At 41.8% G+C, this 15839-nt stretch overlaps 1 protein-coding gene across 5 annotated transcripts in view; it reads left to right on the top strand.

The window, feature by feature from the left end:
• INPP5A (inositol polyphosphate-5-phosphatase A) overlaps positions 1–15839 on the top strand; it is a 231293-nt gene that overhangs the window by 59524 nt on the left and 155930 nt on the right. For all 5 annotated transcript variants that reach the window (XM_083506000.1, XM_083506001.1, XM_083505998.1 and 2 more), the window contains exons 3-4: positions 4561–4661; positions 7987–8074. In XM_083506000.1, the coding sequence (XP_083362126.1) occupies positions 4561–4661; positions 7987–8074 (189 nt within the window). The remainder of the gene's footprint in view (positions 1–4560; positions 4662–7986; positions 8075–15839) is intronic.

The following is a 15839-nucleotide window of genomic DNA, read 5'->3' as shown; positions in this document are numbered from 1 at the left end:
GCCGCACCGCCACCGCACGATTTCTGTTCTCATCCTGAAGCAAAGTTCTTAACCCGAGATACTATTTCTGGGTTAGCGGCGTATGTAACCTGAAGCGTATGTAACCCGAGGTACCATTGTATATGGTGGAAGGAACCTAAATGAGTCATCTTTCCAATCATCCCCGTGATCCGCCCCCCACCCCATCACAAATTGTCTTCGCTGCTCCTCAGAATTCCCCAAGCATGTGTGGGTGGGCGTTGGTTGAATAAACTATTGCTACCTTTCTCTTCTTATTGAATTCCAACGGCCTTGGTTTGTTGTTGTTTTTCCCCCAAGGCAGAAAGGCTGTGCCTGAATATTGAATAAAATTATTTGCCTAGAGACTTTCAAGCTCAATGCAAAGCACTTCGGTTGGTTTAAAAAGAAAAAGAGGTTGACTTGGCTGCAATAAACAGTAAAAATTCTTTGCATTTCTGTGTTTGTCTCTGGCTTAATTGTGTCCTGCTCTTGCCATTGACCTGATGTGATTGATACTGGTTGTTCGTTTTAATGTGCTGCCAGCCCCTCACCGCACAGGTAAACAGTAAGTAGATGGCTCTTGACCTGCTGCTGACTGTTTGGGGTCAGATTCAAATACTTCATCAATGATATTCCTGCCAAGTGGCATACTTTCTGTTACACACACACACCTTTATTGATTAACTCATTAGTGGCTGGCAGGCACTTTGCTTTAATGAGTATTTCAAAGTGATGGATAGGGCTACCTCTTCTACTTTTTGAGTGTGACCAACTTGCTAAGCTGCTAAGGACATGTTTACTGTGTATTTTGCATGGGAATGTTGTTCATATGACGGTTTCGGGGGTGGCGTGGAAAGCATGTTCTTCCTTGAAACTCCTGAGCAGCAGCTTTCAATTTGGATGAAGGTTTTATTTCCATCTTGCATCTCCCCCCACCCCCACTTCTCACGTACAGATAGTATGCGCTGAAACATTAATGTTTATACTATATAGTGCAAAGCTAGATTTCAGTTTTGGACTTCGGATTTTAATTTTGCAGAGGGGGTTTGTTCTTTCTTCCATTGTGGCATTTTTTTCTTTTCTTTATTCTACTTTTAACCATTCTTATCGCAACCTTTCCCCACGTAGCTCAGGGTACGGTACTCTGTTCTTTCCTCCTGGCACCCCTGTCACATAAGTGGGTTTAAGAAACATTAAGTTAAAGCATAGCTTGGTGTAAACATGTAAGCAGACTCCGGAAGACAAAGCAGTTGCCACTTCGCTCCTCCCTGGTCCTTTTGCTGCTGTTAACCTATAGTTTGCTTAGCATTTTGTCCAAAACCAAGGCTTGTGGTTTAGCTCTTTCGAACAAGCCACCCACCACTTGTTAACAAGGTTTGTCCTGTGATTTATGCAGGGCCCTTGCGGAGCTGGTCTGGGGCCCGGGGTGGGAGTCTTGTTAGAATAAAGTTATAAACTCAAACAAAAAAGCAACTAGTCCCTGGCGGGGCCCCTGGCCAACATAACCCTCTGAGGCCTGGGGCTTCTCCAGAGGATTGGGGGGTGAGGGACCATGCAACGTCGTGTAACGTTCTCTGAATATTAAGGGGGCCCAGTCCCCTAACATAATATATTTGTGGGCCAAAACTGCCTCAGACCCTGTGAGTCAGGACCTATGGCCTTGGGCAAGTGTACCCTGATGTTCCCCAACCTATGCATGAGCCTGGATTCAGGACTTGTGGTTAATTCGGGAGAGCTAAGCCTTGAGTCCTGGGTCGGGCTACATGCGGCAGCAAACTATGGCTTAGCTCAGCGCGATGCTGCAGCAGAACAACTGGGGAAGACTGACGTGGCTGCAAATTCCTCTCTTTGAAAGGTACTTGAACAGTAGGTTGAAAGTTGGTACACACGTCTAAAGTCATTGTGACTACAGTGGTAACTCGGGTTACATACGCTTCAGGTTACAGACTCCGCTAACCCAGTAATATTACCTCGGGTTAAGAACTTTGCTTCAGGTTGAGAACAGAAATCATGCAGCGGCGGCGCAGTGGGAGCAGGAGGCTCCGTTAGCTAAAGTGGTGCTTCAGGTTAAGAACAGTTTCAGGTTAAGAACAGACCTCCGGAACGAATTAAATACTTAACCTGAGGTACCTGTGTATTAGGAAAGGCTGCTGCTGGGACATTTTTATGTTTCTCATTTAAAGCTTTGGAACGTGAAAACCACCTCGCAATAGCAGTCAGCGCCCCAGACATACATGCAGTAACATGGCCGTAGCGCTCTCAGTTCCTACCCTTGAATTGGAGGAAACAGGACTTGTTCTTGCTGCCAGGGACAGATCCCTTGCTTGCTGAAGAGTGGAAAACGCAAAACCGCTTAATTCTATCTTTAAACAGCCGTCCCTTAATATAACCACCGAGCTCGTGTTGTAAGTCTTTTTAAAGAACTTAACATTTTAACTTTCTGCAAAATGTGGACTTAATTATAGTTTATAGTGTGATCCCCGCCCCCCCAGCAAAGGTCCTGTAAGGGAGCATCCCACATAATTGCCGCTGTGCATTTACGCTCAGGGCTTCGGTTTCTTTGCTTGCCCTGTGCCCTGTCATTTTATTTCTTAAAGTGCAGCACTGCAGCGTTTAAAAAAGCACGTACCGAAATTCATAGTGGGTGTGCTGCTTTCTTGTGGGCTCAGAGTAGACTCGAGCCAAAATATTACATCCACGGCAGAGTAAATACCCTCTGATGTGATTAGGCAGGAAAAGGGTCCAAGGGAGGATTCTTTTTGCATTTGTCTGAAAGATTGTGCTGAGTTTGTAGATCGGGGGGGGGGGGGTGAGTGTTTCTTAGCACATTCAGCTAAGCTGAAACATGTGGCGAACCCCCTGTCAGGTTGTTGCCTCATTGTGTGACAGTCAGGGGTAGAATTTGGCAAGAACAGGATGGCAGGGCTAGTGCTGTTGCTAACCTTTAAAGCCCTAAACAGCCTTGGCCCAGTATACCTGAAGGAGCGTCTCCACCCCCATCGCTCAGCCCGGACACTGAGGTCCAGCGCAGAGGGCCTTCTCGGTAGTGGCGCCCACCCTGTGGAACGCCCTCCCTTCAGATGTCAAGGAAATAAACAACTATCTGACTTTTGGAAGACATCTGAAAGCAGCCCTGTTTAGGGAAGTTTTTAATGTTTTATTGTGTTTTTAATATTCCGTTGGGAGCCACCCAGAGTGGCTGGGGAAACCCAGCCAGATGGGCGGAGTATAAATAAAAAACTATTATTATTATTATTATTATTATTATTATTATTATTATTATTATCAGTGCAGCCCAGACCCCCTTGTTCACTGTTCTCACATCTCTGCTCAGAACCTCTGGATCAGCAAATTCTACTAAAAATGGGGAACCCGAGCTAAAATACCTCCAATCTCTTGAAAAAGGAAAACTATGGAACTCCCTGCCACAAGGAAACTACTGTGGCTAAGAACCTGGCGATTTATAATGGGGGATTTGATAGCCACCAAGCAGAAGTAATTGTCAAACTATGCCACAATTTTCTGGGCGAATCATGACAAGACTCCATTTCTGTACAATCATTTAGTGACTGTTCGGCCTCAGCATATTTGGGCCCTAAGGACAGAAATCCCTGCTCTAGGCTGCTGAACGGGGAAATGACAGGAGTGCAGCCCTGACTCTTTGTCATTGCCAGGTTATAAAATAATTCTGCCATGGACCCCCACAGTTTGTGTCACATGGAACTTGCCCTTCAGGTGGGCCATCCATGCTTCCGGTATATTCACTACATTGTTGTGGTGCCGTCAGTCAACTTGTAACAACTCTCTCCTAGGTTATCCCACAGGAAACAACTTTATTATCCTTTTCCCTCTCCATCATAAAACGCCACTCTCTGAGGACCTGTTACCAACATCCTCCACAATCTATATTAAGAATAAAAGCCATTTAATCTCGTCCCACTATCTTTTCTTCCAAGGCTGATCCTATCATGTTCAACTTACAGTATTAAGGTTTTTTTTAAAAAAAAAATGCGTCATGTGTTTTAAGTGGTATTTCAGAGAGAGAAAGGTGTACTGCTTTTCTGGTCACTCGGGAAAAGGGAACATTTTGTTCAGTTGTCTGCCAGTGTAACACAGAGTCAGTCCATCCCGTTTGTTTTCTAGTTATGGCTTAAGTTCCATGCATGATTAATGGTGACAAATGTGCTAGAGGCATTATTACTTCTTTATCCATAAATCTGTGTGTACAGTATAGGGATGGCTGCTTCATAGGTCTCATTTTGCCACGCACTTCCTGTCTGTGTAGCAAAGGTGCAACGTATGTAAGCGGCTCAGCCGCAGAACCTAGAAACCTTGAAGCACTATGCCGCAGGAAAGCGTTTTGTCAGGGGTTTGACCAGTGCTTCCAGTACATTTTGCAGATAAGAACTCTTACCAAAAATGCTATTGTGACCAGAAAAGTTGTCGTGCAAGCCATTACCCTGAAAAACATTCATTTCTACTAATCTTGCTCAGTTTGTGTAATTTTAGAATTGTGACAGTGCTCATGCCTTTTTTCCCCCTTCTCCTTTCATTTTACAGGTTGTACATACACACAAACCGCACTTCATGGCGTTGCACTGTCAAGAGTTTGGTGGGAAAAACTATGAAGCATCCATGTCTCATGTGGACAAGTTTGTTAAGTAAGTAACGAGAAACGATGGGGTTCCAACCTAGACAATGGCTTGTGCTTCAAAGTCAAAATTACCCCCACACCTTTTTTAAAAGTAAGGTATTTCATGTCTCCTTCAAATTACCACTTCATTCACTACATGTATCAAGGGGAGTGGGTGGCGCTGTGGTCTCAACCATTGAGCCTCTTGGGCTTGCTGTCCAGAAGTTCGGTGGTTCGAATCCCTGCAACGGAGTGAGCTCCCCTTACTCTGTCCCAACTTCTTCCAACCTAGCAGTTCGAAAACACACCAGTTCAAGTAGATAAATAGGTACTGCTCTGGCGGGAAGGTAAGCAGCGTTTCCATGTGCTCTGGCTTCCGTCATGGTGTCCTGTTGCGCCAGAAGCGGTTTAGTCATGCTGGCCACATGACCCGGAAAGCTGTCTGCAGACAAACCTCAGCTCCCTTGGCCTGAAAGCAAGATGAGCACCACAACCCCATAGTCACCTTTGACTGTCCAGGTGTCCTTTACCTTTACCTTATTTGTGAGCCTCTAAAAAGCTTTAAAAGAAGTAGTAGTTTGTAGTACCAGTTTCGCTTTCAATTATAAGTTATTTGAGTGATTTGGGCAAACGGATATGCCTCATGCCAGGTAAGGCTATTTGTCAATCTAGCCAAAAGTGGCTTGCTTTGACCAGTACCAGCAGGACTCTTCTTATGTGGGAAACCTGGTGTGTTTGATTTCATCAAGTTCTGATTTTGTTTTTAGTGACGTGTAACAGAGAGAGAGAAAGAAGGAAGGAAGGAACGGGGGAAAGTTTCGTTTTTAATTTTCCGTTAAAAGAAAAATGGGAGTGACTCTTTTTTTGCCTGGGTGAATGGATATTTCTCAGGGCTTTCTGCACCTCATACTATATGACATGGGACACTAGTTCTGGCAGAAATGCATTTTAAAAGATTTCATGAGCAAAAGTAGCATGCTGTTTAAAATTCTGTAATAATTGTAAAGGTGTTTGATATCTGGGAGAGAGGCCTCCCAGTTTTTAGACTTTAGCTTGTGTTGTGTGCATCCTGGTGCAAAGGCAGTCACTGACAAGAGTGGATGAAGTGTCAAGTAGGGAGAATTGGTTTTTGTTTTTAAAACCCAAAAAAGCTCATGCAGAGTGTGAAAAGTTTCAGTTTGAAGAATTACCCGACAGAAGGTATCATTTTCTTCTGTCACTGAATCTTCAGCCCAGCTGATGAGCAAGGAAGAAAGGTCAGAGGCAGACAGCATAGCAACCTCTATTGTACGTGCTCAGAATGAGGTAAAATTTCAAAATACACAGCTGAAGAAACAATAGTGACTTGCTAATGTTAAGGTTTTGCTAGTTTCTCACCTTTTGTAAGCTTTTTTTTTAAAAAAAGAAATGCAATCAGCTTCTGCAAAATGATACTGACATTTCTAAATGTGTAGCTAGAAATCAAGGCTGGAGCTAGACACATCAAAGAAGCGTTTCATTTTAACGTGTTGTAAATTTAAACAGAGAAATCTAGTAGGGAAAAACATGGCCCCACATCACCACCTGGTGGCACAGTGTTGTATCGCGTATACAACTTATAAATTGCTTTTTCTTTACCAATCTAGCTCAGTGTCTTTTCATACGATTACATAACAGTTAACAAAATTTATTAAAATTTTCTGTGGAAAGCCTGCATATATGTGTGACTTCTTTGTTTTTGACTTATATAGACAAGAGTTTTTATTCAAACACTTGCCCGTTTTATTTTTACAATTTTTTCTCATATTAATATTTATGCCTTAAAAAAATATACAGTATTACAAACATTGATTATAGAACACATTATTGCTCCACAATTAAGATGTGAGGTAAAGTGCTTACAGTTTTTATTTGTGCTCTAAAACCCATGGAAAATGGTCAGGCAATCACCTTGTAAGCATTAAGGAATGCAAAAGGGCAAACAAAAAGTTGGAGTACTACTACTACTACTACTACTACTACTACTACTACTACTACTAATTTATTACAGTGGTACCTCTGGTTATGTACTTAATTTGTTCTGGAGGTCTGTTCTTAACATGAAACTGTTCTTAACCTGAAGCACCACTTTAGCTAATGGGGCCTCCTGCTGCCACTGCGCCGCCGGAGGACAATTTCTGTTCTCATCCTGAAGCAAAGTTCTTAACCCGAGGTAATATTTCTGGGTTAGTGAAGTCTGTAACCTGAAGTGTATGTAACCTGAAGCGTATGTAACCCGAGGTACCACTGTATTTATGCCCCGTCCATCTGGCTGGGTTTCCCCAGCCACTCTGGGCAGCTCCCAAAAGAATTAAAAGCACAATAAAACATCAGACATTAAAAACTTCCCTAAACAGGGCTGCCTTCAGATGTCTTCTAAAAGTCAGATAGTTGTTTATTTCCTTGACATCTGATGGGAGGGCGTTCCACAGGGAGGGCGCCACTACCAAGAAGGCCCTCTGCCTGGTTAGCAAATGTGAGTGTAGGAGCGAAGGCTTTACCTAGCCTTGCATATTATACTGGTTTACAAATGAGGTCCCGTACAGTAATCCTTTGCTTTGGCAGCTGAACATTGGGCTGTCCAGGCAGAAATTCAGCAAGTTCGGCTTTCCCACGCATTTGCTGTGTGCAGGTCGAAGATATTCTGCTCCTTTATATTCTGATGCCAAATGTCTTGAGCATGCTGTGGGGTTTTCTCCCCCCCCCCCCATTAAGTGAGAATGAATCCCAACCATTTTTTCTTGATGAGTTCACTGCTAGTGAGAGCAATAATGAAGTATATTTCACTAGGACCTGCAGAACTTTTGCCTGGTGTTCATGCTGCTAATAAGACACTGTTGAAAATCAATAATGTAACTTTCAGGTTTCATTCAGGCTGTGGGATTATTATTTTTCAGTTGCAGTTCTACCAATAATATAGTATGGAATAGACCGTAGCTCTTGAAAGTAGTGAAATAGTGCCCTCTACTGTCTTGGATCATTGTTGAGTTGCATGGCGGTTTTTCTGTTGTGTGTTATGTTTTAGAAGGCTGTAGGGACAAGTCTTCTGTATGGTTTGAAAACAGAGCCCGTTTGTTGGAATGCGTTTGCATTTGGCGAAGGAGTGCTTTTTGTAGGGTTGACTTGGTGGAGGTATGGAGAACTAAAATAGACCAGAATGTGGCAGAATAGCATTACTTGAAATGTGGCAATTTATTCTCAAAGCTCACTGGTTTTGCAAACTTCAGTTTTTAGCCTTTTGTTTTTGAATTATTGTTGTTGCTTTAAGGAATTAGGTATGTAATCTCTCTAGGAGAATATTTACTCATTTGTGGCTGGCTTTTTGCAACTTTCAGAGAGCTGTTATCGAGCGATGCAATGAAAGACTACAACAGAGCCCGGGTTTACCTAGATGAGAACTTCAAGTCGCAGGAACAGTTTACGGTAAGGTTCCTTGTGCAGTTATGTATTTGGTTCAAGGTGGCGTGACATTACTTGCTCATCCTAAAACGGAGGCTCTTGGGGAGTCGTCGCCAGTGGTGAAGGTTGTGCATTTAGACCGCAATTGTAAATGCATTTAACAGTAGTAGGCTCCTCTGGATATAATGGGTCTTAAATCCCAGGTAAACACAAGGATTGCACTTTTCATATCAATGCAGTTGGCCACCTCTGTCTCGCACATCTAATTAGCCAAGCAGGGGACTTGATTAAGCGCCCCCTCCAGGCAGTTTCCCCCAAGTCCCACACCAGATAAAAGCAAGGTTGCCTTAAAATGTGCTCCTGGTTGTTCCTTGGCGAGTCAGGCTTGTATTTGGAGACTTTTTGGCACTGGGATTGGTTCCACTAGGGATCTCGCCAACCAGAGCTCCGGAGTCCATCTGATTGGAGCTGTCTTCAAGACCCACTTTCAGCAGTAATCAGCTGGATGGTGGTGACTTCAAGTCCTGCTGGGACAGACTGTGCTGAGCTGATTTGCAGGGACTTCAGACATGGCTTGGATCAGCTGTGTTCTTCCTTTGCACTCAAGCTGTACTGGGGGGGTGGGTGGGCTACCTGATAGCATGGTGACGTCTGGTAATTTGTAGGTGGGCAGCTTCCCCCTACCTGCTAAACCTGGGGTGGAGGAACTTGGAATCCGCCCCGGTGTCGAGATCCTGTCCCCTGTCCCTGACATACTGCAAGCGCGGATTCCAGCATTCATTTAGGGTGGAAACAAAACTACACTTCATTTATGTGTAGACTTGGAATGAAGTCACACTTAATTTCATTTCATTAAGTTAATGTAATACACTTGAAATTAAGTTACACAATCGCTGCACAACGAGGGAAGCTCATTTGCGCTATTAGATATTATAGCAGTGCTTCATCCATTTACTCTCTCGCTTTCTCTCTTGCCTTAAAGCGGAAATGGGGAACCTGAGGCTCTCCACATGTTGTGGAACCACAGCTCCGATTATCCTTAAACCATTGACTCTGCTAGCTGGGGCTGATGGGAACTGAAGGGCCACAGGTTCCCCATCCCTTCCTTAAAAGGTACAGGCCTGTCCTTGATCCCAGTCCTGTTTCTAAAGGACCGTAACAGTCACTGGTCCAACATTGGTCTAGAGGCAGCTTTCTCCATCCCTTAGGAAAGTGAACAGTCCTGCATGGTTGTAGCTGTTTCAGGTGGCAAGGATCCCGTAAAGGAGGCCTAAGAGAGACTTGCATTGCCCAGGTAGAAAAGGGAAAGGCTGCAGCTTGGTGGTAGAGCATCTGTTTTGCCTACAGAAGATCCCAGATTCAGTCCTTCTCTTCTCTCGGTAGGCCGGGGAAAGACTCCTGCTAGAAACCTTGGAGAACTGTTGCCTGTCTTTGTAGATAATACTGACCTAGACCAGTAATCTGACTCAGTATAAAGTTTCTATCAAATGAGTAGAAGGCCCACTATTTCCAATTAGTCTGCCATTTTCTTTACAGATCAACTTCTCTGTTTGTTGCCATAATTCTTCTTTCTAGTCCCCTGCCAGTAGAAAAAAGAATTTAGAAAAAACACACCATTAAGTATCAAATATACTCCAATAACGCCGTGCAAATAAAATACCTGGTAGAAGTTTCAGAGTATAAAAATAAATAAAACCTGCTTTTATTGAGACTTTCCCTTACCCACTGAAACATAATTCAGTAGGATTTCAGGAAGGGGAAAGCATGTAACATTGGTTATTACCTATCATCATAATCTCCTCTAGGAACACTAAATGGAAACCAAGGCCTAGGGCCCACAGTTTTCATGATACAGTTATGGCGCAGTCAACCAACGTTTCCCTGAAAACATATCAGTTAAAAGGGCTTTTCCCCGCAGCTTGTCTTTCGCACCATTGTTTAAGCTGCATTTTGCCACAATATTCTCCATGGTTTTCATAATACACTGCTGGTTTTGACAGCGATGCCAGTGCTGAAGGAAACAAATGTTTATGCACTTTGATTTGATGGACAACAACAAAAATTATTCAGTGGCCCACTGAGACCACCTTCAGTTTTCTGGTGCATCTCCTCATTTTATCTACTTCGATGTAGTTCTGACTCTCTCCAAAGTCACTCTCGCTGTGAAACCTGAAATGATCTGATCTCTCCTTATTTTGCCACAGTGTTCTCCACCTTAGAAACCTCCACTGAGAGGTGTTTCTGTATCTCCCAACTTTCTGGAAAATCAAATAAATAAGCCTAATCTTTCACCTTGTTTGCCCTTCCACTGCAATTTGACTCTCCATTCTTCATTTGATATTCCCTGACTATTTCTGCTTTTGTTGGGAGTTCTAGTCCTCTGAAATGTGCTCTCTTGAGCAAATCAATAACTGATTGTGCATTGATTTCTCCACCAAATGAGAGAAGTGGAAGAATCATATATTCTAGCAGCAGCAGCAGAGAAAGAGAAAGAGAGAGGAAGGGAAATTTGACTTCCTTTCACTGGCTTAAAAGAAAGTCTCCCCGTGTTATAGCTGTCTTGCTTGAGATGAGAAGACTGGGATAGTGGTCTTTCTAATCTAGGGGAAATGCTGTAGGGAGGGAGCTATGAGCCAACTGTAGTGACTGGGTGTAATGGCAAGGAGGGGTAGGCAGAAGAATACCGTACTTCAGAACTGATAACCAAAGGCACACTACTTCAGTTTGATACGATTGTCACCTTACTTCACTATTTGCTGCAAGTATGAAACCTCACTGGAGAGGCCAAGCCAAAACCTAAGATGAGCTCCTATAGATCAAAGCTGGCAAGACTTCCCTTGAGCATGTACTCTCAATACTGACCTTGTGCATATTTTAATTGAAAACTCCTGAATGATGTTTTCCAAAATTGTAGTTCAAAACTCAACTTTTGTAGATAATTCTGTAATTACTTTTAATATCTATTTAAAAAAACACTTTGTTTTGAGATGCTGAGGCTGTTAAACATATTGTATGCTACCTTGAATGTTTATCTCAAAGCAGAGTGAATACTATTTTATTTTAAATGCCCTTGAAAATAAGAGCCAAGGGGGTTAGAATATTGAAGGGAGTATAAAAGTAACACTGATTTTTGCATTTCCTTTCCTTTCTTCCAGGCTGTGTTGTCATTGTCATTGTTGCTTTTTCAGACATAAAATTGGAAATTTATTGCATTGACTTGCTAAGTCAGCAACTCATAGAAAATGGTGGCCAGTCACTCAATTAAGAGTGAAATCCTATATTTACCTGGGAGTAAGCCCCACTGAACTTAATGGGACTTACTTCTAAGTAGACATGTTCAAGATTGCACTGTTAGTTGATAGTTGTAGTTCAGCAACCTTTAGAGGTTCACTATACCTGACTTAAAGGATGGGAATGATATGCTAATAACTAGATGTGTACTGTATATTCTCCGACTTTAATATCCCCTGTATAAATAGCACATTCAATCCATCCATGCAAATTATGGAAATTCCCCATTGAATGTTACTACTGGTTGTTGTTACGGCCCAGCACCCTTTGTTTTCCTCCTCCTTGTGCATCTTCTCAGTACCATATTCCTTTCTTCTTTACCCTCTCAATCTTCTCACGTTTAATTCTGATTGGTTCAGGCAACCCATATTTTCTTTGTGAACATTTATGACATCACAATAGCTAGTGATGTGTGACATCACATGGCTTCATGATGCCATTAACCAAATCACTCAGATTTCTGAGTAGCATTAAGCAGTGCCTAATTAGTAGGGAAAGAGGTTGAGGATTTTGAGAGCCAGAAAGGGGAATAGCAACATCCATGAACGCATGTGAATATGTTTGCAGCAGACGCTAAAAATCTTTAAGCTTAAATATAAATGCTCACACTGTGATCAATGCCAGTACCTTGAGCTAATGTGACCTTTTAACAAGGGAATAGTAACTGTGCTTTAATATTGGATAACATTATTAAATAAAGAGCATTATTTTACCTTAAAATTATGTTCTCCTTATTACAAAAATGGTAAAGTTAATTTTTGTTAGATTAATGGTATTTGAGCAATATTTTCCGTCAAGCTTGGCTCAAATAATTGGTCATTAATTGAAAAAGGAAATTGAATTGGATTTATCATGTACATAAATCCTGTGCAAGTTATTAATGGGTCTCAGAAAATATCATTGTGTTCCCAGAAACGAATGGAACAGGCTGCGTGTCTTGTGAGCATATTAAATGTGGCAGTTAAGGAGTTTCGCTAAATATCATGAAATGATTTAGGAAGACTGACATAATTGAATTTAGCACGGAGAGAATTCAAAGACTTGATTAGCTCTGAGGGACCATTTTATCTCTTCTTTTATCTCTTAAAAGTTCCTTTCCTTTCCTCTCCCACCCCCACCATTGCACCAGGCAAAATTGCACACAATCACCAGGAGGTGGAGCTGAGGTATTATTTTTACACAAAATTAGCTCCCTAATATACTGGACATAGGAAGATGCAAGGACTAGTTGTTGAATGTGCCTTTTCCATGGAATGTTTGGAGACTGTGCTTAACATGTGCTGTATATTACAAGAGGAGTGGTCACTTATAAGACCTGAGTGACTCATTATAAATCGCTTGGTATCGGGTCATTGTTTTATGTAATTAGGTGACTTGTGACATGAAGCAACCCTGGGTCCGTTATAGAGGTGCTTCCAGGCCATTGCTAATTTCTGGTGGGATTCAGGACAAATGGTGGTATGTGCAATTATAGTTGATTTGCAGCTTTTGCACAACAAGCCTACTTCCTCCAAATATCATTGTAATGAAATGCACTGGGAATGCACTCGATTTGGCTTTGCAGTAGCATCTAAGCTCCCTGCAAAGGAAACAGATTGAACCGAATGCTCATAAAATAGTCACCGTCATCTAATCTCCCTGCAAACAAATAAACCTGAATGTTCTAAAATAGATAATCTGGAAGCACCCTCCAGGTCACTTTCAAAAATGCAGTTGCCCATCAAATACAGTGGTACCTCGGGTTACAGACATTTCAGGTTACAGACTCCGCTAACCCAGAAATAGTACCTCGGGTTAAGAACTTTGCTTCAGGATGAGAACAGAAATTGTGTGGCAACGGTGTGGCAGCAGTGGGAAGCCCCATTAGCTAAAGTGGTACCTCAGGTTAAGAACGGACCTCCAGAACGAATTAAGTTCTTTACCCGAGGTACCACTGCACTGAATTAAAGCTTATAGACTACTCACCCATGGCAGGTAAGACTGTCCACCAAATGATCACACCATATGCCCCGTTTTGGGCTTATTTGTATGCCACAAATGGCCAAACATAGGTATGTGTGGGCAGGTGGACTTGAGAACCTTTGAGCTAAGACATTTAGAAACTTTTGTAGACTTATTTGCAAAGCTGAGGTAGAATTAGTCTCTGTGATCTGCAAACCGAGCTGAAGTTCTGCTGTCTCCACAGGCTCTTGTTTTGTTTTGGGTTTTTTCAACTGGGGTGGGTGGCAGAATGCCTTTAAAATTCGCTCACCATTCACAGACAACTCATTTTTACCTCCCATCCCAATTAATCATTGGGCCAGATGGGATGACACTTTCCCCGGTGGGAGTGGGAGAGTGCCTTACCACCTCAACCACTTCCCTGCGGATGCTGCGGCCGTTTGGTTGAAAGCGAAGCACTCAAATGGGGACCTCTAGTCAAGCACACGGGCACCTTTCACATGCTCAGATTCCCAGATAAATCCAGGAGTCCGTTGCTAAATCTGAGCCTGTGCATGTGAAATAATAGGGTCTGTCAGACTCTTGTGCCTCTATTTGAATGGCTAGTAGTGTAAAGGAGCAATTGAATCAAATGATCTGGCTGGGGGGGGGGGCACATGAAAAAATTACCAAGAACAGGCTACAAGGCCAAGAAACATGAGTTTACCTGTTGCATCCTAACAGGACTTTGAAGTAAAACATCACAAACACAACGACACTTTAGCATTATTGTAATGAAGTTTCTCATTTGAATATTGCTAGCGCTCCCAGGAAAGGATCGCGTTGGTGTTGTTGCTGAAATTATGATGGTGACTATGATATATTTAAATACCACTTTTCAGCCCAGAATTGGTTGCTCTGTATCGCAATTGCTGCGGTATCTGAAGTACCTATCTACCAAAACACATTTTCGCCATCCTCCTCCTCCTTCATCATTCCTTTCCCGAATCTGCTATTCATTACCCTTGAATGATTCATTAACTTATTTCTGCCGTCTGAATATAGTTTTTAAAGCTCTTGATACCAGAATACATGGTGGGAGCGGGGTGAGGTTTGCTTCCTTACTTTATACCGTACCTGGAATCCAAAGAGCTACTTTAGACAAGCCCAGGAACTTTGGCAAACCCAGTGAGATGATTAATTTGTTTGTCTTTTACCGACAGAGTCATCTTGCAAATTGTTAGAAGTGCTGTCACTTTCCTAATATATTTGGTATGTGCAAAATTATACTTCCATGTGAGCGTCCCGTGATGTTGGACGTGAGGCAACAGTTCCAAGAATCATGAGCTTTATTTCTTTAGGGTGCAGAGCAAGATATGCAGTTCTTTCATTCCAACTCTCTATGTACATTGAGCACCGCCAATAATATAAGAAATGCACCAGCAAAGTACATAGTGCTTTATAGGTTAACTTAATGAATAAGCTTTTACTTTTGCTGCTGTTTGCCCTCTTCATTACTATTTTGATTACATGTTTTATGTTACTTTTAGGTTGTTTTGCCATGTCCCTCTGTCCTGGGACCCTGCGGTTGAAGGAGCTATCGTTATCTCAAACTCTAAATTTTGATAGTGGATGGGGGACCTTTATTATTATTTGCCAATATCTTTGCAACTTTAGTTAATTGCACTAAAAGGAATTTTTAAAGTAATAAAACAAAAACATGTGTTTAAAAAATGATAAGAATGACAGCAAAGACTTTTCTAAATTTTTGCTGATTCTAGAGGCAAACTGTCTCTTGTGTCTCTGTGTGTGTGTGTGTGTGTGTGTGTGTGTGTGTGTGTGTGTGTTTTCAATTACAACAATCCAATAAAAGCCTCATTATAACAATGCCAAATTATAATACCATTAATAATGCCAATCATTCAAAAGTCAAATTATACAATTTAGGTGGCCCCCTGCGTGCTAGAATTGATGGTGAGATGATTTACTTTATTCCTGCATTCCAAAATCGTATCTTTTTACTTCCCTGAGATTTGTGCTGTTGCAGAACTTAAAGGATGTAGTTTTGTTTTTCAGATTTGAAACTGTCAGATTTTATATAAATTCATTATTATTATTATTATTATTATTATTATTATTATTATTATTAACCAAGCAACATAATTAACAGATTCTTTAATGTCTCTGCAACTCTTCCCCCCCCCAAAAAAAGTTTCTGAATGTGACTTGAGTGAGCCTCACTTTTTCTCTTTCTACAGTGACAACTACAACTTCAGCGTAAGATACTGGAATAGATGTGTTTAGCTAATGTAGAAAATAAAAAACAAATCATTTCTGTGAATTAAAAGGAAAAGACCAAGAAGTGCTTTGTCTTGGCTTGCATCAAGTGTAGAAAGCAGGTATATTGAATTAGCATATTGAACTGATCCCCGAAACAGGTTTTATAATGTATTAAACTGACAAAGTGTTAATAAAGGATAAATGGGAATACAGATTTAGATGACTCAATTAAAATGTATCAATTGATTTAAAGTCACTTTTCTTTCTTCCTCCATTCTACTTGTACTACACTGCCTCA

Source organism: Podarcis liolepis (genome assembly GCF_965112155.1).
Source record: "Podarcis liolepis genome assembly, chromosome: 5".
Taxonomy (NCBI): domain Eukaryota; kingdom Metazoa; phylum Chordata; class Lepidosauria; order Squamata; family Lacertidae; genus Podarcis; species Podarcis liolepis.
The sequence above is the reverse complement of the archived record's forward strand: the minus strand, read 5'-3'. Positions and strand labels throughout refer to the sequence as shown.